The sequence below is a fragment of the Euprymna scolopes genome, chromosome 31 (assembly GCF_053919585.1).
Source record: "Euprymna scolopes isolate OS-2025 chromosome 31, ASM5391958v1, whole genome shotgun sequence".
Taxonomy (NCBI): Eukaryota; Metazoa; Mollusca; class Cephalopoda; order Sepiida; family Sepiolidae; genus Euprymna; species Euprymna scolopes.
In genome coordinates, this window is record NC_136512.1 from 6,577,214 (window position 1) to 6,604,414 (window position 27,201).

The 27,201-nt window shown below is 31.3% G+C and overlaps 1 protein-coding gene across 10 annotated transcripts in view; it reads right to left on the reverse strand.

Annotated features, from left to right (window-relative positions):
* The window catches only part of LOC145255612 (unconventional myosin-Ic-like), a 333,792-nt gene that overhangs the window by 12,193 nt on the left and 294,398 nt on the right, over nt 1-27,201 (reverse strand). For 7 of the 10 annotated variants that reach the window (XM_080114110.1, XM_080114106.1, XM_080114112.1 and 4 more), the window contains 4 exons: nt 22,731-22,795; nt 20,240-20,381; nt 17,543-17,613; nt 15,021-15,056 (listed from right to left, as the gene is read on the reverse strand). In XM_080114110.1, coding sequence (XP_079970236.1) covers nt 15,021-15,056; nt 17,543-17,613; nt 20,240-20,381; nt 22,731-22,795 — 314 coding nt within the window. The remainder of the gene's footprint in view (nt 1-15,020; nt 15,057-17,542; nt 17,614-20,239; nt 20,382-22,730; nt 22,796-27,201) is intronic. The other 3 variants (XM_080114114.1, XM_080114109.1, XM_080114116.1) reach the window with 1 other exon arrangement.

Genomic DNA, 27,201 nt, shown 5'->3' on the forward strand with positions numbered 1-27,201 from the left:
TCATGGTTATGGCATCTATTTTGTTTAGCAATTTTGTAATAAGTGGGTTTGTCATTTTTTTTTCTTTTAGAGATATGAGTATTGAAAGTGAGTCAGTAAATATGATATATTTTTGATGGTCATCATTGGTTATTATATTCAGTGCCGAATCTATGGCTGTTGCTTCTGCGCTGAAAATAGAAGATTCGTTTGGGAGCCTTTTCTTTAGTTTTATTTTTTTGTGGATGGCTGCGCATCCTACTTTATCTCCATCTTTTGATCCGTCAGTGTAAATTTGTGTATATTCTTTGTATGTATTCTGGATGATAAGTAGTTCTTCATGGAAGGTTGATGGGTGGGTTTTCGTTTTGGGATATTTATTTAATTTTAATATTATGTGTGGTTGTTTGATCATCCAGGGTGGAGTTTTTGATTTGTTATATTTATGTATTTTTGTAATGTCCATTTGGGCTTCTGTGAGAAGGTTTTTTATCCGGAGGCTGTAGGGCTTGATGATATTTTCTTTCTTGTTGAAGAGATGTGTGTATTGTGGGTGGAGGGTACATTGGTATGCAGGATTTGTTGGACACGATACCAGCTTTAGGTAATATTGTAGCGCTAACTTCTGTCGTCTTAGAATCAGTGGAGGCTCATGGGCCTCTATATAGAGGCTTTCTACTGGAGAGGTTCTAAATGCTCCCAAGGCTAATCTTAATCCTTGATGATGGATTGTATTTAGTTCTTTTATGTAGGACTTCCTTGCTGCTCCATAGATGAAGCATCCATAGTCCATTTTAGATCTGATTAGAGTTTGGTATAATTTCAATAATGTGACTTTGTCTGCACCCCAATCGGTGTGTGCTAGGACTTTGATCAATTGCATTGTCTTTTGGCATTTTGCTTTTAAATATTTTATATGCGGTATAAAGTTCAATTTTTTATCGAATATAATACCTAAATATTTATGTTGGTCGGTGAGTGGGATGTTCTTGTTATCCAGTTTCAGGTTGGGGTCGTGGTGGAATTTTCGTAATTTGCAAAAGTGGATGCATTTAGTTTTTTCCTCTGAGAATGTAAATCCATTTTCTATGGCCCATTTGTTTATTTTATTCAGACAGAGTTGTAGTTTGCGTTCGGCTGTTTGTATATATTTAGATTGGTAGTATATAAGTAGGTCGTCCACGTATAGGGCGTTTTCAATTCCTGGGTCTATGTTTTTTATGATATTGTTTATTTTAATGTTGAAGAGGGTGACAGACAGGATACTGCCTTGGGGGACCCCCATTTCTTGATCTTTTTGGACTGAATAAGTGTTGTCCATCCGTACTTGGAAGTTTCTATTTGTTAAGAAATTTCTGATAATTTCTGGCATTCTACCCCTAAGTCCTAGTTCATACAGGTCTTTTTGGATTCCGTATTTCCAAGCGGTGTCATACGCCTTTTGCATGTCAAAAAAAATTGCTATTAGATGTTCTTTTTTTGCAAATGCTTCTCTTATGCGTGTTTCCAGTTTTATTAAGTGATCGGTGGGGCTTCTATTTTTCCTGAAACCCGACTGGCTTTCTGTAATTAGATTTTTGCTTTCCAAGTACCAATTTAACCTTTCGTTAATCATTCTCTCAAAAGTTTTGCACAAACAACTAGTTAGTGCAATGGGTCGGTAGTTTGTTGGGTTTGTATGGTCTTTTTTTGGTTTGGGTATTGGGATTACTGTTGCCTGCTTCCAGTTTTTTGGAATGTTGTTAGTTATCCATATCTCATTGTAAATTTGTAATAAGTAGTCCAGTGATGGTTTTGGTAGTTTTTTGAGGAATTGATAATGGATCTCGTCGGGGCCGACTGCTGTATCGGGAGATTTGTTTATTGCCTCCTCTAGTTCTGCACTGTTGAATAATTGATTGTAGTTTTCTTCATTTTTTGATTTGAAGTTTATTTTTATTTTTTCTTCATTTTTCTTTATAGCTTGGAATTTTTTATTTTGGTTTTTTGATGATGAGTTCATTGAGAATTGTTCTGCTAATTTATTTGCGATATTTTGTTTGTCGGTAATCTTTGTGTTGTCGCATATAAGGTGTTTAATAGGGTTCTTTGTATTTTTTCCTGCTATTTTTCTGACCATCTCCCATACTTTTTTGGGTTTTGTGTTTTGATTAATTTTTGTTACATAGTCTTTCCACGAGTTCCGTTTTGATTCTTTGATAGTTTTCCGTGCTTTGGCTTTGCTGTTTTTATAGGTGTCCAAATTTTCTTTCGTTGGACTGTTTTTGAATTTCCTTAGGTTTGCACGTCTGGCTCTTATAGCTTCTTTGCATTCTTTATTGTACCAGGGTTTGTTATATTTTGTAGTAGTGGAACTTTTTGGTATGTTCTCCTCGGCTATTGTGAGTAGGGTGTTGCTGAAATATGTGATGTGTTCTAAGTCAGGATTCGCTTCAGGTATTAATCTGTATTGACATGTATTTTGGAAATTTTCCCAATTTGCCTTTTGTAAATTCCAGCGGGGTGTTTTGTCTTCTGGCTTGGGATTCTCGTTTTCTATTATGATTGGGAAGTGGTCACTTCCGCATGTATCCTTATGTGTTCTCCAGCTATAATCCATGTATATAGTTGGGTCACATAGTGTTATATCGATTGCTGATAGGGTTCCCGTTGGTGGGTGCATATATGTATTCTCTTTGTTGTTGAGTAGGCATAGATCATTTTGGTTAATTATTTTTTCTATGGTTTGGCCTCTTTTGTTGTTTTTTTTACTGCCCCACCATATATTGTGACTATTGAAGTCTCCCAACAGTAGAAAAGGTTTAGGTAGTTGTTTGATTATATTGTTTAATTCTGTTTCGTTTATTGTTTCATTTGGTGGTATATAGAGTGAGCATAGGGTTACTGTTTTGTGTAGTGTTGCAGTTATTGCAACAGCTTGCATATTTGTTTTTAAGTTCACTTTGCTGTGTGGAATGTTTTCGTTTATCAGTATTGATGATCCACCGGTGGCTTTGCATGATAATTTGTTTATGTGGTTGTATATTGAGTAGTGTTTTATGTTAATTTTGTCATTTTCTTTTAAGTGTGTTTCCTGTAGGCAAATTATTGCAGGACATAAGGATTTGATAAGTATTTGCATTTCTTCGATATTAATTTTTAATCCTCTTATGTTCCACTGTAGGATTTTGTTAGTCATGGTTTATATTTTCTTTTGGTTTTGGACTGTTGGTGTTTATGTCTACGTCCATAGTTTCGATGTTAGTTTGGGTGTTTCTTTTGGAAGTGGATGGTCTGTTTCTTGTTTCTGGTGAGAGGCTTTTTTTGGGTTTTGGTCTGGGACTTTTAGATTTACTTTGTCTTGACTGTCTTTTTTGGCTACCAGTTTCAACTAGTTCAAATTTATTTTCATTTTCAATTAATACTAATTCTGTTTTTTGTTTGTCATTTTGTTTTTGGGGGGTAGTTTTTTTGTTGTTCTGTTCTATTTCCATTTTTTCTGTTGTTGTGTGTTTATTTTTAACATCTGTTTTTGTCCTTGTTAGTGACTTGGATCTTTCACGTTTTGATAATTGAGGAGGTTTCATTTCTTTAGAGATTGATTCCTCAATATTGATGGAAGTTTTTCTGATTTCCTTTGTTTCGTTTTCTTTTATACTGGGTTGTTCGTTTCTGACTTTTATTTGGCTGTTAGAATTTATTTTCAGTTCTGATAAAAAAGATTTTAATTCTTCAAGTATGTTCTTTAGTTCTTTTGCTAGGTTTGCAATTTCTGGAGCAAGGTTTAGTTCATTGTAGTTGTACATTTTGTTTGCTTGTTGGGTTATTGTGGCATATGAGTTTTTGGTGCGATTTGTGACTTCTTTGCGGGCTTCTTGGAAGGTTATATTTTTTTGATATTTGATTGTTATTATTTCCTTCTCTTGCTTATATATTTTGCACTGTTTTGAGTGAGAGTGGTGCTCTTCTTGACAGTTTGTGCATTTGGTTTTATTTGGACAGTCTTCTTCATCGTGGTCTGGGTTTTTTTCACTGCAGTTTCCACATGTGAAGAATCTTAGACATTGGTCTTTATTATGTCCAAACTTTTGGCAGTTGTAGCATTGTAAAGGTTTTGGAATGTATTGTTCTATTTTCGTTCTTTCATAACCTATATTGATGGTCTCTGGTATTTGAGGATAATTGAATGTTAATATATAAGTGTTTGTATATATTACCTCTCCTTTTTTTTTAAATGTGATTCTTTTTACATCTGTGACCCCTTGGTTTTTTAGTTCTGTTTTGATTTCTTCTGTTGTGCAGACGGAGATTTCCTGGTTTTTTATGACTCCTTTGGAGTAGTTTAGTGTTTGGTGTGGATAAGCTTTGATGTTTGTTTCATGCAATTTTTGTAGTTGAAGTAGAGTTTTGGCCTGTTTTTTATTTTGTACTTCTACCAATATGGTACCATTCCTTAATTTTTTGACATTTTTAGGTGTTATTTTGCTTGATATTACCTTTTGGATAATGAAGGGTGACATTTTAGTTAACGGTATATTAGACGTTGCTTCTAGCACGATGAATCTTGGAAAGTTTGTATCTTCATTGTCGCTGTCAGAGTCTATTTCTGTGTGTGGTCTCTTGGATTTTTTGGCATTCATAATAATTTTTGAAAAATTCATCAGCCATGCTCCCCACCCTCCTCGGAGCCCCTTATGGGGAAGAACTATGAGGGGGTAAATCCCATTCGCCTCGGTTCTCCAGGGCTACATAGCTGGTATACTCAAACATGGGGAGGTTTCCAAGCATTCACAATATATGGTTATGCCCACCCAAGTATGGGATTTCCCTGTATTTTTATTATTCCTGATGGTTACCTTTTTCCCAGCTTGATTGACCCTTCAGCCATCGCTTATTAACTCAGTTTATTGTTTATGTTGAGTGTTTGTGTGTTTTTGTTTGGATTGTCTGAATTAGTGCTTGTCATGACCAACCGATTGATTGGATCGGGCCTATCCAACCTCCCGTCTAGCCTAGTAAGGGCCAAAGTGGTGTGTTGTAGTATCATGTTATTATTTCCTAGGCATGTTCCACTCAACCACCAGGATCCCGTTCTTAATGCATTACGGGTTGCCACCAACGGTCAACTGGTGGTCCCATTGAAGGATTTTTACCCTCTGCAGGGGGGCAGTTGGTATGTTCTATCGCCCTACCAACTAGGCAAAAAAAAAAAAAAAAAAAAAAAAAAGGGGTGAGGAGGTGAAGGAAAAAGAAAACGAGGGAGGGGAAGGGGAGGAGAATGTTGTTTTTGTTTTTGTTTTCGCAGAACATGACTAAGGTTTTGCAAAAGGGAATAAAAAAACAAAGACATCTATGTAGGTGCGTTTCATCTCAGGAAGTCAGTAGACAGCCTGATCTGGTAGCACCAGGGAGAGTTTTAGTTAAACAAACACAGAATCTCCATTATAACAAGATAATATACATTTTTAAATAGGTTCAGGGATTGATATACAAATACACTTGCATTCAGACATACATGCAAACATCACAACATTTCACATTAAAAAAAAAATACAAACATTGAAACGTTCGTTATTATTTTAATCGGATATTAAATAATAAAAAAGAATATCAAAGCAATTTCTTATAAATATTTGGTGGAACCTTGTTTCTTACTAAGACAGCATATGGGGGGGGGTGAAGAAACAAACAGAAGTATAAGATGCAAATTGATTAGTTTGGTAAAAAAAAAAAAAAAAAAATTTGGAGACAACAACAATTAATATATAAATATCAGTATACACTACATTAAATGAATATGCCGATAGCTTATATAAGAGATTAACAGTGTTAAGCTTTCTCTATCTTGACTTTCTATCTATTCTCTTTGTTTTGTTAAAGATAGTTTGCGGAATTTTAAATTTTGATTTCAAATGATGTATTTTCAAATAAGTTTCCGTTATAATATCCTTACTTTATGTATCATTTTAAAAAACGTTTTTCACTCCATCTAATCGTTTAAACTACAATTATTTTAAAACAATTATGTCTTTTCAGAATGTTGAATAAAAGATGAAAAAAAACATAAAAATTTGATAACTTCATTGTATAACATAAAAAAATAGTATTTTATTTAAATGAAACAAATTTTTTTAATGTTAAAGATTAGAATTTCTTCAAAAATTCTTTTTAAATTTCAAAGATTACATTAAAAAATTTTTACAAATTTTAAAATTTAAATTTTGAAAAATATTTAATTAAAAACGTTTATTGAATTAAATTCTTTATGATTTAATTATTTCATTTTTATTCGTTTAATTATTTCAATTTGATTAAAAACGTTTATTAACTTCCAATTTTAATCACTTAAAACGTTTTATTGGATTAATTTTTTTAAAAACTAAATTAAACAGGTTTTTAATTAAATAAAAATATTTTAAATATTAAAGAAATCATTTTTACTAAAAAAAAAAAAAAATTAATGGTCGCTTGATTAATTATAATAATTCTCATTTAAAAAATTCAAATGTATAAGACAAAGTATGTAGGAAAATCATAATGCTCTGAAAAGAAAAATGGCACCCTAAACCTTTCACAAACAAAAGAGTTGACACCCATTGGCTGAGAAAAATTAAATTTGTGAAACAAACAAATTTAATTAGATTAGTAACTAAAGTAAGCACCAGTTAGACATAAAAGCAACCGATAAGCATAAATTAATGTAATTAGCCTGAAGCAAAAATTAATGTAATTTCCACTGGGAATGAAACAAACATTTCAGCAGCTTACTTGCCATAAGTATATTTTCACACTACGACTAAGCTCTACTTGTACATTGTTGAAGTACTGAACATGTATATACCTAATCTACTATATTAATAAAATCGATTTTTTTACAGTTTCAATAGAAAAATTACCAAACACTTCCCATAGAAATCCTTCCTTGCCGATTACAGCACTTCCTACAGTATGTTCTGCAAAACTATGCATACGTTTTATCCATGTTTAAAATTACATTTATTTTCAACGACTCTCACAAATACAAAAAGGTAGCAATCAGTGTTACTCTATTCAGTAAGTCCTCTCATTCGACACATGTCACTAGGGTACATTATTATTCGGTATAAGGATCAGTACATTATTATTCGGTATAAGGATCAGTACATTATTATTCGGTATAAGGATCAGTACATTATTATTCGGTATAAGGATCAGTACATTATTATTCGGTATAAGGATCAGTACATTATTATTCGGTTTAATGATCAGTACATTATTATTCGGTTTAATGATCAGTACATTATTATTCGGTTTAATGATCAGTACATTATTATTCGGTTTAATGATCAGTACATTATTATTCGGTTTAATGATCAGTACATTATTATTCGGTTTAATGATCAGTACATTATTATTCGGTTTAATGATCAGTACATTATTATTCGGTTTAATGATCAGTACATTATTATTCGGTTTAATGATCAGTACATTATTATTCGGTTTACTGATCAGTACATTATTATTCGGTTTAATGATCAGTACATTATTATTCGGTTTAATGATCAGTACATTATTATTCGGTTTAATGATCAGTACATTATTATTCGGTTTAATGATCAGTACATTATTATTCGGTATAAGGATCAGTACATTATTATTCGGTTTAATGATCAGTACATTATTATTCGGTTTAATGATCAGTACATTATTATTCGGTTTAATGATCAGTACATTATTATTCGGTTTAATGATCAGTACATTATTATTCGGTTTAATGATCAGTAGATTATTATTCGGTTTAATGATCAGTACATTATTATTCGGTTTAATGATCAGTACATTATTATTCGGTTTAATGATCAGTACATTATTATTCGGTATAAGGATCAGTACATTATTATTCGGTATAAGGATCAGTACATTATTATTCGGTTTAATGATCAGTACATTATTATTCGGTTTAATGATCAGTACATTATTATTCGGTTTAATGATCAGTACATTATTATTCGGTTTAATGATCAGTACATTATTATTCAGTAGAAGGATCAGTACATTATTATTCGGTTTAATGATCAGTACATTATTATTCGGTATAAGGATCAGTACATTATTATTCGGTTTAATGATCAGTACATTATTATTCGGTTTAATGATCAGTACATTATTATTCGGTTTAATGATCAGTACATTATTATTCGGTTTAATGATCAGTACATTATTATTCGGTTTAATGATCAGTACATTATTATTCGGTTTAAGGATCAGTACATTATTATTCGGTTTAAGGATCAGTACATTATTATTCGGTTTAAGGATCAGTACATTATTATTCGGTTTAAGGATCAGTACATTATTATTCGGTTTAATGATCAGTACATTATTATTCGGTTTAATGATCAGTACATTATTATTCGGTTTAATGATCAGTACATTATTATTCGGTATAAGGATCAGTAAATTATTATTCGGTTTAATGATCAGTACATTATTATTCGGTTTAATGATCAGTACATTATTATTCGGTTTAATGATCAGTACATTATTATTCGGTTTAATGATCAGTACATTATTCGGTTTAATGATCAGTACATTATTATTCGGTATAAGGATCAGTACATTATTATTCGGTTTAATGATCAGTACATTATTATTCGGTTTAATGATCAGTACATTATTATTCGGTTTAATGATCAGTACATTATTATGTGGTTTAATGATCAGTACATTATTATTCGGTTTAATGATCAGTACATTATTATTCGGTTTAATGATCAGTACATTATTATTCGGTATAAGGATCAGTACATTATTATTCGGTATAAGGATCAGTACATTATTATTCGGTATAAGGATCAGTAAATTATTATTCGGTTTAATGATCAGTACATTATTATTCGGTTTAATGATCAGTACATTATTATTCGGTTTAATGATCAGTACATTATTATTCGGTTTAATGATCAGTACATTATTCGGTTTAATGATCAGTACATTATTATTCGGTATAAGGATCAGTACATTATTATTCGGTTTAATGATCAGTACATTATTATTCGGTTTAATGATCAGTACATTATTATTCGGTTTAATGATCAGTACATTATTATTCGGTTTAATGATCAGTACATTATTATTCGGTTTAATGATCAGTACATTATTATTCGGTATAAGGATCAGTACATTATTATTCGGTTTAATGATCAGTACATTATTATTCGGTATAAGGATCAGTACATTATTATTCGGTTTAATGATCAGTACATTATTATTCGGTATAAGGATCAGTACATTATTATTCGGTTTAATGATCAGTACATTATTATTCGGTATAAGGATCAGTACATTATTATTCGGTTTAATGATCAGTACATTATTATTCGGTATAAGGATCAGTACATTATTATTCGGTTTAATGATCAGTACATTATTATTCGGTATAAGGATCAGTACATTATTATTCGGTATAAGGATCAGTACATTATTATTCGGTATAAGGATCAGTACATTATTATTCGGTTTAATGATCAGTACATTATTATTCGGTATAAGGATCAGTACATTATTATTCGGTTTAATGATCAGTACATTATTATTCGGTATAAGGATCAGTACATTATTATTCGGTATAAGGATCAGTACATTATTATTCGGTTTAATGATCAGTACATTATTATTCGGTTTAATGATCAGTACATTATTATTCGGTATAAGGATCAGTACATTATTATTCGGTATAAGGATCAGTACATTATTATTCGGTATAAGGATCAGTACATTATTATTCGGTTTAATGATCAGTACATTATTATTCGGTATAAGGATCAGTACATTATTATTCGGTTTAATGATCAGTACATTATTATTCGGTATAAGGATCAGTACATTATTATTCGGTTTAATGATCAGTACATTATTATTCGGTTTAATGATCAGTACATTATTATTCGGTTTAATGATCAGTACATTATTATTCGGTTTAATGATCAGTACATTATTATTCGGTATAAGGATCAGTACATTATTATTCGGTATAAGGATCAGTACATTATTATTCGGTTTAATGATCAGTACATTATTATTCGGTATAAGGATCAGTACATTATTATTCGGTTTAATGATCAGTACATTATTATTCGGTATAAGGATCAGTACATTATTATTCGGTTTAATGATCAGTACATTATTATTCGGTATAAGGATCAGTACATTATTATTCGGTTTAATGATCAGTACATTATTATTCGGTATAAGGATCAGTACATTATTATTCGGTTTAATGATCAGTACATTATTATTCGGTTTAATGATCAGTACATTATTATTCGGTTTAATGATCAGTACATTATTATTCGGTATAAGGATCAGTACATTATTATTCGGTTTAATGATCAGTACATTATTATTCGGTTTAATGATCAGTACATTATTATTCGGTTTAATGATCAGTACATTATTATTCGGTTTAATGATCCGTACATTATTATTCGGTATAAGGATCAGTACATTATTATTCGGTTTAATGATCAGTACATTATTATTCGGTTTAATGATCAGTACATTATTATTCGGTATAAGGATCAGTACATTATTATTCGGTTTAATGATCAGTACATTATTATTCGGTTTAATGATCAGTACATTATTATTCGGTTTAATGATCAGTACATTATTATTCGGTTTAATGATCAGTACATTATTATTCGGTTTAATGATCAGTACATTATTATTCGGTTTAATGATCAGTACATTATTATTCGGTTTAATGATCAGTACATTATTATTCGGTATAAGGATCAGTACATTATTATTCGGTTTAATGATCAGTACATTATTATTCGGTTTAATGATCAGTACATTATTATTCGGTTTAATGATCAGTACATTATTATTCGGTTTAATGATCAGTACATTATTATTCGGTTTAATGATCAGTACATTATTATGTGGTTTAATGATCAGTACATTATTATTCGGTTTAATGATCAGTACATTATTATTCGGTATAAGGATCAGTACATTATTATTCGGTTTAATGATCAGTACATTATTATGTGGTTTAATGATCAGTACATTATTATTCGGTTTAATATCAGTACATTATTATTCGGTTTAATGATCAGTACATTATTATTCGGTTTAATGATCAGTACATTATTATTCGGTTTAATGATCAGTACATTATTATTCGGTTTAATGATCAGTACATTATTATTCGGTTTAATGATCAGTACATTATTATTCGGTTTAATGATCAGTACATTATTATTCGGTATAAGGATCAGTACATTATTATTCGGTATAAGGATCAGTACATTATTATTCGGTATAAGGATCAGTACATTATTATTTGGTTTAATGATCAGTACATTATTATTCGGTTTAATGATCAGTACATTATTATTCAGTATAAGGATCAGTACATTATTCTTCGGTATAAGGATCAGTACATTATTATTCGGTTTAAGGATCAGTACATTATTATTCGGTATAAGGATCAGTACATTATTATTCAGTTTAATGATCAGTACATTATTATTCGGTTTAATGATCAGTACATTATTATTCGGTTTAATGATCAGTACATTATTATTCGGTTTAATGATCAGTACATTATTATTCGGTATAAGGATCAGTACATTATTATTCGGTATAAGGATCAGTACATTATTATTCGGTTTAATGATCAGTACATTATTATTCGGTTTAATGATCAGTACATTATTATTCGGTATAAGGATCAGTACATTATTATTCGGTATAAGGATCAGTACATTATTATTCGGTATAAGGATCAGTACATTATTATTCGGTTTAATGATCAGTACATTATTATTCGGTATAAGGATCAGTACATTATTATTCGGTTTAATGATCAGTACATTATTATTCGGTTTAAGGATCAGTACATTATTATTCGGTTTAATGATCAGTACATTATTATTCGGTTTAATGATCAGTACATTATTATTCGGTTTAATGATCAGTACATTATTATTCGGTTTAATGATCAGTACATTATTATTCGGTATAAGGATCAGTACATTATTATTCGGTATAAGGATCAGTACATTATTATTCGGTTTAATGATCAGTACATTATTATTCGGTATAAGGATCAGTACATTATTATTCGGTTTAATGATCAGTACATTATTATTCGGTATAAGGATCAGTACATTATTATTCGGTTTAATGATCAGTACATTATTATTCGGTTTAATGATCAGTACATTATTATTCGGTTTAATGATCAGTACATTATTATTCGGTTTAATGATCAGTACATTATTATTCGGTTTAATGATCAGTACATTATTATTCGGTTTAATGATCAGTACATTATTATTCGGTTTAATGATCAGTACATTATTATTCGGTTTCATGATCAGTACATTATTATTCGGTTTAATGATCAGTACATTATTATTCGGTTTAATGATCAGTACATTATTATTCGGTATAAGGATCAGTACATTATTATTCGGTTTAATGATCAGTACATTATTATTCGGTTTTATGATCAGTACATTATTATTCGGTTTAATGATCAGTACATTATTATTCGGTATAAGGATCAGTACATTATTATTCGGTTTAATGATCAGTACATTATTATTCGGTTTAATGATCAGTACATTATTATTCGGTTTAATGATCAGTACATTATTATTCGGTTTAATGATCAGTACATTATTATTCGGTTTAATGATCAGTACATTATTATTCGGTTTAATGATCAGTACATTATTATTCGGTATAAGGATCAGTACATTATTATTCGGTTTAATGATCAGTACATTATTATTCGGTTTAATGATCAGTACATTATTATTCGGTATAAGGATCAGTAAATTATTATTCGGTTTAATGATCAGTACATTATTATTCGGTTTAATGATCAGTACATTATTATTCGGTTTAATGATCAGTACATTATTATTCGGTTTAATGATCAGTACATTATTATTCGGTTTAATGATCAGTACATTATTATTCGGTATAAGTATCAGTACATTATTATTCGGTTTAATGATCAGTACATTATTATGTGGTTTAATGATCAGTACATTATTATTCGGTTTAATGATCAGTACATTATTATTCGGTTTAATGATCAGTACATTATTATTCGGTTTAATGATCAGTACATTATTATTCGGTTTAATGATCAGTACATTATTATGTGGTTTAATGATCAGTACATTATTATTCGGTTTAATGATCAGTACATTATTATTCGGTATAAGGATCAGTACATTATTATTCGGTTTAATGATCAGTACATTATTATGTGGTTTAATGATCAGTACATTATTATTCGGTTTAATATCAGTACATTATTATTCGGTTTAATGATCAGTACATTATTATTCGGTTTAATGATCAGTACATTATTATTCGGTTTAATGATCAGTACATTATTATTCGGTTTAATGATCAGTACATTATTATTCGGTTTAATGATCAGTACATTATTATTCGGTATAAGGATCAGTACATTATTATTCGGTATAAGGATCAGTACATTATTATTCGGTATAAGGATCAGTACATTATTATTTGGTTTAATGATCAGTACATTATTATTCGGTTTAATGATCAGTACATTATTATTCGGTATAAGGATCAGTACATTATTATTCGGTATAAGGATCAGTACATTATTATTCGGTTTAAGGATCAGTACATTATTATTCGGTATAAGGATCAGTACATTATTATTCGGTTTAATGATCAGTACATTATTATTCGGTATAAGGATCAGTACATTATTATTCGGTTTAATGATCAGTAATCAAAACAAAACTTGATCGGATTATGATGTATCGGTTTAAGTACGCAAAATTATGATTATTAATTTTTTATTATTATTTGAAAAAGTATTCTATTAAACTTTGTGAGGGAGTTTTTGTTATGTAAATTTATCGAAAAATTGTGCCATCACAGAAAAAATTAAAATATTTAACTTCAAGTATTATTCTTATTTATATTGGAAATGAATTTGTTTTAAGACAAGGGTTTTCTTTTTTTTTTTTTATATACGTATGTGTAGTATTGGGAATCCCAGCTTAAATGCTATCTAGGTAGTTTGTAGAAATAGTAAGTTATGTAACAGAAACGTTTAATAAGAAGAACAAATAAATAAGTAAATAAATAGGACACAAAAACCATTTCGGAACATATGTATCTTTTGTAAAAGATGTTCATTTACTTTGAAGAGGAAAAGATGAAAGGCGTCTAATGATTTAAAGAAAAAAGAACAGTCCAAGTCTCTACATTTTTATTTGTTTATTTATAAAAGAGTCGCCACTTAGCAAGGCCCAAAGGCCACTCGAGGATAAGGGTTAATGAGTGTACGAGTCACTGGGAAAATATTGTAGTAATCGTTAGTAGTGAGAATTTGGTAAATTGGATTACTTAATGAGACGGCTCATCAAGAATTTGTTTACGTTGGACTTGAAGACAACCATATTGTTGTCAGTTGGAAAGCAGGAAAATGGAACAGAGTGTCACAGGCGTGTAGTTCTAAGAAAGTTTTGTTCATGGAATCTACGTTTAGTTTTAGGTACAGATAAAGAGTGGGGGAAAATTATTGATAGTGGTTTTAACTAGACAAGTTTTTCGTGAAAATCAGGCAAGGGATGGACCATAGATTGGAGCTCAGACGAGCACTTGCCATGAAAATAATGATAAAATAACGATACACTTCTAGAAAAGTCACTTGATAATATAATTGAAGAAGAATTTGAAAAAATATAGTTAAAAGATAAAAACAACAAAATAACTCACACACAAAAACAAATGATTGAATTAAATACGAAATCAATGAAATTCATTGGAAATGAAACTTAAATATACAACATATGTTAACAAAGTTATTAACATCCATGAAATAGGAGGAAACACTTGTTTGATGAAATATACGAAAATGAGGCAAAAAGCAATAAAAAAAACAAAACATTCCAGATTGCTAACATAAATGAATAAAAAAAAGAAAAAAAAAAAGACAAAGAAACAACAATTAATTTTTCCTAAGAAAAATTCTTCCATTTTCTCACAACACTTGGACATTATGTTACCTTGTCATAGTCTGGGTCATCATCGTCTCCTCCCGACTGAGGTGCGTAAGTGAAGCAGTGATAGGGAAAGAAGTGAATGAGGGTTAGGCATACATGACACACAAAAACAGGACAATCGAAACGCAATGAAAGGTGAAGGGTTAAAGCAACAGATTATTATTAGAAATATATTTTTATTCTCTCTCTCATATATATATATATATATATATATATATATATAGCAAAAATCGTAATTAGTAAAAACCTGAAGAGAGTACTCAATACTATTGTAGAGCAAATATATATCGGCTTAGTTACACAGACTTTACAAAAAAAAAAAAAAAAAAAATTCTGCAAAGTTTGAAGTTATCGGATTGTTGATACGATTCGATAATTGAAATGTGTACCTAAGCAGATAAAACGGTAATAAAAATGTTATATATATATATATATATATATACACACACACACACTCTTTTTCTATATAGAGTGGTTGGACAAAATAATAGAAACACCTTTGTGCATTGAACTTATCAATTGATAGGCGTTTTAAACATAAAAATTGAAAAGTTACCAAAATGTTGGTTTCATGTATTCAACAAGATAAGAGTCTTTCTGGTGTGGTTCCAAGAAAGTCCACAGGACGCTTAAGAAAAAATGTGCAAGGCATTTTCTGCCCCCCCCTTTTTCAACACTAGTCATATCAAGATAATTATGTTATATATCACGTTAGTTTTGTCCTTAACTAATCAGAAGAAATAGCAACAATCAATCCATCAAAAGGCTTTTTTTTGTATGTCTCGAAAAGGCTTTTTTTTGTATGTCTCGAAAAGGCTTTTTTTGTATGTCTCGAAAAGGCTTTTTTTTGTATGTCTCGAAAAGGCTTTTTTTTGTATGTCTCGAAAAGGCTTTTTTTTGTATGTCTCGAAAAGGCTTTTTTTTGTATGTCTCGAAAAGGCTTTTTTTTGTATGTCTCGAAAAGGCTTTTTTTTGTATGTCTCGAAAAGGCTTTTTTTTGTATGTCTCGAAAAGGCTTTTTTTTGTATGTCTCGAAAAGGCTTTTTTTTGTATGTCTCGAAAAGGCTTTTTTTTGTATGTCTCGAAAAGGCTTTTTTTTGTATGTCTCGAAAAGGCTTTTTTTGTATGTCTCGAAAAGGCTTTTTTTTGTATGTCTCGAAAAGGCTTTTTTTTGTATGTCTCGAAAAGGCTTTTTTTTGTATGTCTCGAAAAGGCTTTTTTTTGTATGTCTCGAAAAGGCTTTTTTTTGTATGTCTCGAAAAGGCTTTTTTTTGTATGTCTCGAAAAGGCTTTTTTTTTGTATGTCTCGAAAAGGCTTTTTTTTGTATGTCTCGAAAAGGCTTTTTTTTGCCAACGGTCCTGGGGGGGGGGGAGAGGTACTATCGCTTAGAAGTGTTTATATACCCCCTAGATAATAATATCGAAGATTTGGGAACGCGGGTCGTGTCCAGATTTATTTACGTCGATTTTTACAAAATTCTTGCTATTTCAGCTTTTTTGTATAAAACCGAAACTAATTTAAAGCTAAGAATTGTTCCCACCAATCGCACCGGAGGAACGTCCAGTAGCAATCAGCTTTGATCAATGTGGTGTCAAACTCCTTATATTAGACAATTGCTATTCAATCTGGATAATCCCCTTTTTATGGGGAGCTGGTTACCGTCCCCCCCCCACATCTTGGGGAAACAACCAGCAAAAGTTGGGTAAACAAACCCAAAAGTTGCCCCGCAGCAAAAGTTAACTCTGCTACTTCTATTTGACCTCATTAATGAGGTCAAATAGAAGTAGCAGAGTTAACTTTTGCTGCGGGCACGTGTCAATTCTGTTTTTAATACTTAAATAAATAAATTCAAACGTGTTTCAGTTGCTCTTTGTTGACCGAGCGGGTAACGTGTCAGGTTTTTTGCACACTTTCTTTTCCACCTTTGCCTTCGGGTTCGATCCTAACTACTTACCAAAACTGTTTTTTTAAGCCCCCCCCACCCCCAACACAAACACTCGGGCAACGATTTTTTTTGTAAAGAAGTTTTAACATTATTTTTTTATATATATATATATATAATATTTAAACGGGGTTTTTCCTTCGCTTATTTTTTGTTTTGATTCCCCCCGCCCAACACGCACACCTCTAAACACCTGGGCAACACCGGATACCCCCGCTAGTATATATATATATTTGAAAATTTGGGGGGGGGTACAGAATTTAATATTGGCTAAATACAGACCAATCAACATGATGATTTAAAAAATGAAAATAAAGCTAACCAGGTTTTGTTCCCCGCTAAACAGAGCTAAATCGAGGAAATTACGATTAAAAAAAGAAAGGTCATGAATGTGGCGGGGAGTGAAAAATAAATAATAAACGGGGAAAAATTACAGAAACTAAATTAAGTCCTAAAAGATTTTCTATTTGCTTGCAAAGAGAAGGTCTCAAAGACTTAATAAAAATAGTCTCTAGAATTTTTATATATATATTTTTTTTGTGTGTGTGTTTTAGAAATGAGAGCAAAAATATTTGTAAATACCTTGGTACCATTCTCTTCAGTTGATACAATAGCAACAAATATTCCATCCGTCAAAGAGCTTACCATTACACCTGTAAGAAAGTTGGAAACATGTTTATACAAGCAAAGTCTACCCCCCACTCTCCAGGCAGCAAGAATGGAAGAAGGCATAAAAAATGTATATAAAAACTACGGATCCAAATTGTATGGGTGTAATTTCCTAAGTTGTTGCCCCTGATAACATCACGGGCTGTCCGTCTCTACATCTGAGATAAGTTGTGTAGCAGCAGTGTCAACAACTTTATATGGCAGCAAATGCTGGGTCTTCATTTTTTAAAGTACCTAAATATTCACCGTTAAATTGACGTGTCTTCAGATGTTTTCAGGTATGCTGAAAACGAATATTTTGTAAAGAAAAGTTGTTTTTAGTTTTGCATAACGCTATTGAGCAATGTTTTGTTCATTTTAAGTCAGGAAGCCGATATCTTCAGAAATTAGACATGGTCAAGCAGACTAGAAAGCCATTCTTAACATGGGGAAAAGGGGAGGGGCTTTCACAGTATCTAAGAGGAAGATAAAAATTAATCAGAAGGGACCATATCTTGCTTATCACTGTCATCCCATCTGTGGAGCAGAAACCGGAAATCTAAAAACGTGTACACCCTTGATTATAATCATTTCATGTGCCAGTCATAGAAAAGCAAGCTGAGCATGTGGGGTCGGCCTCCTCGAGGGAATAAATCTGGAAAGAGAATTTCGAGAGTGACCAAGATTGTGATGAATGGACAAAAGAAGGAAACCTGCAACACGTAAGTGGAATCCTTGAACTGAATGCTGTGTCATTGGGCATGTTTATCATAATGAACTTGTATGTTGGGAGTGTTGACTGCAGTAAGCTAAGTTATGTCTGATTGACGTGAAAAATTAAATTTGAAAAGTTCTGAATAATAAAAAAATTACTTCAACCATGACTAATGTTTGTGCAAAATTTCCAGAAATTCAACAAGGTTATTGAGAAAAGCATAAATAATTGAATGGACGAATGATTTTTGGGGCAATTTTACCTCTATGATGACCCCTGGGGTATGACCAGAGTTATCCCAGAAAATCCATTCTAGCAAAAATTTAGATGCTTTTTTTTATACAAGGTCATTCTGCAGAGGGAGACAACTCCATTTTACTGACAGATTCGTTCATTTTTTCATCTCATTATTTAGGACGCTATTACAATATTTTTTATTAAATCAAAACATAAAAAAAAAAAAAAAAACTGTGACGATTTTTTATGAAAACAAACACGATTCTCTTAATGTTGAATAAAAACTACATTTTGTATTATTAATGTTATCAATTTTGTTAGTACTTGTGCATTTAACGAACCAGACGTAACTCAGCATTTGCTCGGCTTTGTCCGACGCATGACGTCAACAGCCGGATAAAACCGAGCATTGCCGATAAAATAAAAACAACGCTACAACAAAATAATTGTAAAATGAAATTGTAAAATGTAGAAACATAAAAAAATAAATAAGTAAAAAACAAAAAAAAAATACTGTTCATTTATGTTTTTTTTATTAGTATTATTGTTTGAAATTGTTTTCTGTTTGCAAAATAAATACATATAAAACATTTTTTGTAAACAAATAATAGTAATTATTATTTTTTTTTAATGAAACGTTTTTTTTTTGTTTTTTTTTTGCAAATATTTACGTAAAATGATATTTGTAGGATCAATTTTTTTAACAAATAATAGTGAGTAATTGTTTTTTATGAAACGTTTTTTTTTTTCAGCTATTTACGTACAAAAAAAGAAAAAATCGTAAGAAAAAGGAAAGGAACAAAACTTTTTATTTTTTTACGGGAACTACAAAATTAAGGCTGTGGTGGTTGGTTCACCTTCCACTTTGCCCCAACAGTCTGATATGCGTAGTCTCCGGCAGAATGTATTTTCTTATTAGTGGAAGGAGGGTTTCAGCATTCCTATTTGCTACATTAACCAAAAAAAAACAAAAAAATTCCTTTCCGGCGGGGTCGGCGTATACACCGAGGACCCAGACCGGTGTTAGACGTCAGCCGACGGTGGTTGAAGAAGACAGACTCGTCGATTTCGACTGTATGGCCTGCTGGGCCTCCTATCTGCCGGGGATTCCTGAGAAAGTAATCCCGGCATATTATATCTCACAGGAAATTCTTCCAGTCCACAATTGTGGCGTGACCGCAACCCACATTCGCGCTGGAGATTCCTAGTCGCCGCCATCTCGAAATTCTCGTCTGCTGCGCGCACGTGCGTCGAGTTGAAACTAAGCGCGCAGCATTTTGATTGGCTGATGACCATGTTTTGTCAGACAGCAGCAAAACCCGAGCTGTTGACGTCATGGGTCGGACAAAGCCGAGCAAATGCTGAGTTACGTCTGGTTCGTTAAATGCACAAGTACCAAAATATCGTTAGTAGTAGCGTCCTAAATTGTGAGATGAAAAAAAATGAACGAATCTCTTAGTAAAATGGAGTGGTCTCCCTCTGCACAGTAACCTTGTATATATATAAAAAAAAAAAAAAACAAACGCCAAAATTTACTTTGACCATGACTAATTTTTGTGCAAAATTTCGAAATAATGCAAAAAGTGTTTTTTGAGAAAAGTGCAAACAAGCGAACGGACAAACTAGGTTCAATCCCCGCTTTGTCGGGGGTGGGGGGAAGGACCAATAACGATACTTACGTTTCAACTGAGAATAGGTGATCTTGTCTTTCACTTTGAAATCCTTCTCGTTTAACACATAGACAGCTTGGTCGGACACTATTAGGATCCTATTACGTGACTTGTAACCATGGCGATCATATTTCATTACAGGAGTTGCATACTAGAAACAGAAATACAACGGAAAGGAAGATAATTTTAATTGGTGTGTAGATAATAAACAAAAACGTAAGGGGAGATAATTTAGGTCAATGTAAACAAACGAAAGTAAAACAGAAGGGGAGAGTATTCATATAGATTTAAATTATCTCCCCTTCTTATTTATACCAACCTGAATTAAAACAAAAAAGGCGAAGTAAATTAAATCAGTTTAAATAATTAAACAAAATAAAGATAAACGAACAAAAGAGGAAGGGGGCATAATTTGGATCAGTATGAATAAAGGGGGAATAATTTAAATCAGTGTAAATAAAGGAAGATGAGATAATTTAGCTCAGTATAAATGAATAAAAAACGAGGGAACAAGATAATTTAGATAAGTATAAATCTTATAAATTTTCCTAATGTCTGTGTGTGTGTGTGTGACGCGGTTTATCTCAGCCTACAGGCAATCCACCTAGGCAAGTAAAGTACCGAAATGAAGCTTATGACCCAGCGGATGTTTTAGTGATATTTATATCCATGTTTGGTGTATGGAAATGCAAAGAAAATGCAAAAAAATAAATAAATAAATAAAAAATAACGATTTACTAAACAGCGTTTTATTTACTGGATATTTTTCCGATACAAGAACCCAAGTTTGCCCAGCTGGGCAAACTTGGGTTCTTGTAAATAAAAAGAGGAACAGAGACAATTTAAATCAGTATAAATAAATAAAAAAGGGAAAGAACATGATTTGGATCAATAAATAAATAAAGATTGTGTCGCCATCAACTGATCCACTATATTTTAAGCGATCTACTGAATGGAGTTAATCACCTAAAGCCACGTGGAAGACTACTTTAGTCACAGAAGAAATCAATTTAAAAAATAATAAAACTTTTAATCATATGCAATGCTCCAGCATACAGACAGTTTAAGGCTCTATAAAAACAGATACTTTATCGAGTGTGGAGAACCTTGGCATGAGAACTAACGCATACATGCTGGAAGATGTGACAGACAGTCTAGAAAGTGGAGTTTGAAAAAAGATCTCTAGAGGAAGAGTATTCTGATGCGCGAAAATTTTTTCAATCAGCATTCTTCGATAAGCGATTAGAGATATACTAAAACTTGATTTCCCCAAAGATAAGGTAAAGCCTGGGAGAATCAACTGCACAGGACCAAAAGCATACCTCAGTCAATAGATGGAAAAGCCATCTCAACAATGGTCTCAACTCTGGTGCCCAAAAGCAGAGAATTTATTTGTACTGACCATGTGTGACTGGTGTGCTTTACCATCCATAAAAGACGAGTTTAATGGATATCAAGAGACAGTATTTTAGCACTCAAAGGGCTATGATCAATGAGCGACAGAGATCAGCATTGATAGTGTTCAAGCAAAGTACATCACTTAATGTGCTTGCCACTGGAACTTTGTTACCTGGTATACTTTTCTCCAAAAAACACTATTTTTAAAGTACATCACATAACAATGTACTCGCCACTGGAACTTCGTTACATGGTATACTTTTCTCCAACAAAATTCATTTTCAATGTTGATCTTTATAATGCATGATTATTAACAACTAACAGGTCTTCTACAAAAAACATACGTTTTTCCATTAAAATGGATTTATAATTGAACTATGTTTAATTAATTATCATGGATTTTTATTCAAACCATGTTTTAACGAAAAAAAAAAATTTTTTTAAATTGTGGACGTACATATGAAAATCATGTTTTAACGAAAAAAAATTTTTTTTTTTTTTAATTGTGGACATACATATGAAAAGCATGTGTAAATGAAAGCGATGCCGGAAAAATAAAGTAGCTGTAGGTGCTAGCTCTAAAGAACAAATAAATAAAAAAAATTATATATTAATTTATTTAATTCAGACTATTATCCTCACTTAGTTTTTTCACAACGTTTCGGCAAACTATTCCTCTGACCTTTGTCGGTTGGTAACTGCAACAGGATAGGAAGTCCGAATAAACGTGGATTTATAAAACCAAAAGTTTCTTTCTTTTTTGACTTCCGCTTTTTGTTTAGCAAATCTTCCCAATGGAAATCTCTTGATTAATACTTATGTAATACCAGTTTAAGTTTAAAACTCTACATAAAAAAAACTAGTCTTTACCGATCCAAACAATCATAAACTTAAATAAACTTAGTGTGATCTAAATTTATCCCATAATGCAATAATATCTGAAGGAGAAACGAGTTTGGGAGTTCTTTGGGTTTTTTTTTTTTTTTACATCGCTATTACATATACTGATCCAGAAATCTCAAACTTAAAAGGTAGATTTTGTATGATCTAAGCCTATCCCATAATGCGATAACATTTTAATTTTTTTTTCGTTGTTACTTACCCGAATTTCTTCTTTGTTTACCGATTCATTTATGAACTGTTTCATCATGGTTTCATGGTGAGAAGCTAGAAAAATGGATGTATACAAAGTAAATAAAAAATATAGCTAAATCAGAACCCTTTATCACACTTAAAGACCACAAAACAAACTTCATAAATAAACCATCTAGCAGAGTATGAAACCCTATGATGGCAACAAATGAAAAATAAGCAAACAAATATTAAAAATAAATATAAAACCAAGAAATTTATTGAACTTGAATCAATACAGAAAACGACAAAGTGTTGTATTTTAACGATATTTATCTTTTTAATCTGTTGTTCAACACAACTTAAAAATTGGTTTTTAAACTAATCTATCTCCGGCCAGATCTTTATCTTTTTTCTATCACATCCTTTTTCTTCCAGAGATTCTAATTGATGGCTCTGATCTTGAGGAAAAAAAAATCAACTCTGAAACTTGTTGGTTTTCATCATTAAACTTTTCTTTGAATACATAGATTCATTGCTCTTTCTGCTTCTCGTAAAGTAGGTTCTCTATATCGTTCTAGACACTTTCTCACACCTGAGGTTATTCTCTATCTCAACAAATCTACTATCAGACGATATATGGAGTACTGTTTGTCATATTTGGACTGGTGAATCTGTGTCCCATTTGAAGGTTTTTGATAAATTGCAGGGACGTGCCTGCAATTAAATTAGCACCACTATCTTCTCTACAACCTCAAAGACATGATGCTGGGACATTCCATCCCATATCATACAGTCCTGACACCACCTCCTTTAGATTTTTTTTTCTCATGAACACCTCATAAAATTTAAGCAAAAACTAAGAGAAACCTGAATTTTCAGCTATATTTGAATAAAGGAACCTATTTTTTCAGATTTCGGTCCAGAAATAAGAAACCTGAATTTTCAGCTATATTTGAATAAAGGAACCCATTTTTTCAGATTTCGGTCCAGAAATAAGAAATCTGTATGTTACAACACCCTATTTTGGAATCCGGATGCTTTAGAATATTTGCAATTTTGGGGCTAAAAATAATCCTCTTGGGCGTAAATTTCACCCGAGTATGTTTTCAAGCGCGAGGAATCCAAAAATCATAAGCCCCAAATTTTGGGGTTTAAATATGCCAAAATAGTGTTAATTTTTTTGATTTTATGAAAGTTTCATTTTATGTTAGTTAACTCTCTGCCGCTTGCCTGTTTCCCACGTGACTACAACTTGGACGTCTTCAAGTCCAACATAAACAAACTCCTGACAAACCGCCCCCTTAAGTAAGACACGCTATCGAAACCCCCAATACTAATGATTACTACAATACTATCTCATTGATTACTGTACATGCAATAACCCTTATCCCTGAGTGGCCTTCGGGCCTTGATAAGTGGTGACCCCCATGTAAACAAAAAGTTGTTTCAGGAAAAGCACCACAGTTATCCTTTTTATTTCTCTGCTTTCGAAGGTTGAATGACCTTTTAAAAAAAGCCCACAATGGCACATGAATTGGTCAAAACGAGGTCTTTGCTTTCATTTGGTCCTTTTCTAACTATGATTTTTGGATTCCTCACCCTTGAAAACATACTTGGCACTTTTTTTTTTTTTTGTAGCAAAATGGATAAAATACTTGGTACAATTGTAAGTGACACTCTTCTGGAGGTTGAAGGTTCAATCCTCAGTGTAGGCAATAATCAGAACACAACTGAATTACTTAAGACTTCTACTCGTTTAAACATGGGATCTTGCTGTCGAACTTGGGAATCTTTCAGGAATTTCAAAAGGAACCATTTATTTATGACCAGTCTTAACTTTTTACCACCAGAATTTTTTATGCAATAAATGAATTTTATGCAATAAGTAATGTTTTTTGTGCAATAAATATTTTAATCAAAATTCTATGCAATAGATATTTTAATAAAATACTTTTATACAATAAATACATTTTTTTATGCAATAAATAAATATTTTAATCAAATATTTTATACAATAAATATTTTAAATAAATATTTTAATCAAATATTTTATACAATAAATATTCTATACAATAAATAAATTTTTTAATCATGAATTTATGTTCTTGACTCAAGAGAATAAAGAAAAAAAAAAACCCACCAAAATGTTGAATTATACATAGACTTGTACTTAGAAGACCAGTTGTACTGACAAGCCATAAAAGTAAGAAATCTTTCCAATGCAGGTGTTGTTTTGAAAGGCGACTTGAAAGTATAATTTGTCAGTAAAGGGTTAAATGATTTCATTCGGAACAAAATTAGTTAATGTGAGGTTGTGATTAAGGAAATCAACCAGAACAACTTTTTTTTCCATCGACTATTAGCGAGAATAATAAAAATGCATTAACTTGGCCTCTGGGCTATTGACTTTGTGCCTAATTTTATTTTGTTCAACTTTTTGTTTTTCAGAATCTCTACTATCATGGTCACTGTGTGTGTGTGTGTGTGTGTGAGTGAGTTCCTCATAGGTTCCGAAACGGCTGAGTCTATCTTTTGCAAATTTCACACATAACTGTTCTTAGATATGCTTTATATAGAAATTCCTCAAATAAGTACCAAAAATCGAAAAAAAAATCTGATCCTAAAATTAGTCTTTCTTTTAATAAAAAAAAAAGAATTTTTTCAGGGGAATATTTTATGTTACACCAGGCAAGGGAGATGAAATCTTAGCAAATCATTTCTTCTTAAAAAAAACAAAAACAAAAAAAATAAACAGAATTATTGACACCTGGAGATATAACTCAGTGGTAGAGAATTCAACTACAAATCGAATGAGCCAGTGTTCAAGCTCGGTGATATTACCATTTTATTAAGAAAAATTTTTCTTATTAAGGAGTTCAATTTACAATAAAAAAATTAAAAAAAGAGGTACCATTTAAAATCGCCACAAATAATTTCTTCGTTTGCATATTTTAAAACTAAACATTAACTATAAGTGACTTTTCCAGGCCATTCATTGTCAAGCCTAAATTTTAGCTGACGTGATATTATAAACACTGATAGAATTTGATGAAGGACATTATTTTATTGTTTTACTGTTTTTTTTTTTTTTGGGGGGGGGGTGCGAATTAGTCCACCAGGCAAATTATTGCTCGTAATATATAATAATCAATAATAGATTAATTCTATAATAATACATATGCAATGTGTATAAATTAAAATATGTTCAAGAGTATTGTACGACCAGGCAACGCCGGGTGTTCAGCTAGTATATATATATATATATATATATATATATATATATCTCAAAGTGTAGTATGTGAGTAGGTGTTTTGCCTGAGTATGTGGTTCCTTGTTCTATTGGACCCCAGCCTTTCAGGTACTTTCTAGCCTCTTAGCTAGGAAAGTGAATCCACCCAACCCCCCTGCCAATAGAAAGCCTCCAATATGCCAACTTCCTATAAAAATTTTTTTTTTTTCTCTTTAGCCTCTCCCAAATTGCATTCATTTTGGAAAGACATCACCCACTCTCCACCATTCCTCATGTTTTTTTTCTTTTCTCTCCCATTTAGATTTCACCCTTAGGGATTGGCCTGCTTGCTTTTGGTTCAAATCAAGAAAGAATTGGGAGTGTCATAATAACCAATGTTTTATTTTTTTTATTCACTCAATTCTCACAAATGAAATTATTGTATGCAGACATATTTATTTTCAACATTTTTTTTTTTTAAATAATTTGAAAATTTTTTAAATAGCCCTGGAGTAAATGTGGTATTATGGTGCTTGATGGTTCTAGTTAATAGCAGGATAGACATTGGTGTTGTACCTATTTTTTTTTTTTTTTTTTTTTCAAATGTTAAAATGCAATTTTCTTATATTTTGTACAAATAAATATTTTAAAGTGTTAGAAGCAGATTTTTTATTCTTTGCCCCCTCCTCTCACTCCACAATTCTTTCCAATGAAATTATTGTATCTTAATATTAACTAGCAGGGACGCCCGGCATAGCCCGGTAGTAATTTACACTTAAATGATATTTTAATTTATGCAAATTTCGTAAATATTATTATAGAGTCAATTTTCTATATATCTTATAAAGTTGTGATTTCAAAAATAAAAAAAATATATCCATACGACTTGGGTGCATCAGCTTGCATTGAAACCGAAACCAAAACTTATGAATTCTTGGTAAAATTATCTATGAAAAAAAAAAAAAAAATTAGATGGCTTGAGTGCCATCATCTATAATCGAAACTGAAACCAAAACTTATGGAAAATTCTTGGTAAACTTATTTATTACAAGAAATGGGAGGTCATAACAATCAAATGACAGTCAGTCGGAAGAAAAAAGATGTAAGCGTGAAACACAAAACACACGCTATCACATTAATAGATAAATTAAAAAAAAAAAAAAAAAATTTTTTTTTAATTTAAAAAAAAAAATTAACCATTTGAGAAATTTTAAGTAGGATGACCTCTGAAGTAAATGTGGTATTATGGTGATTGATGATTCTGGTTAAG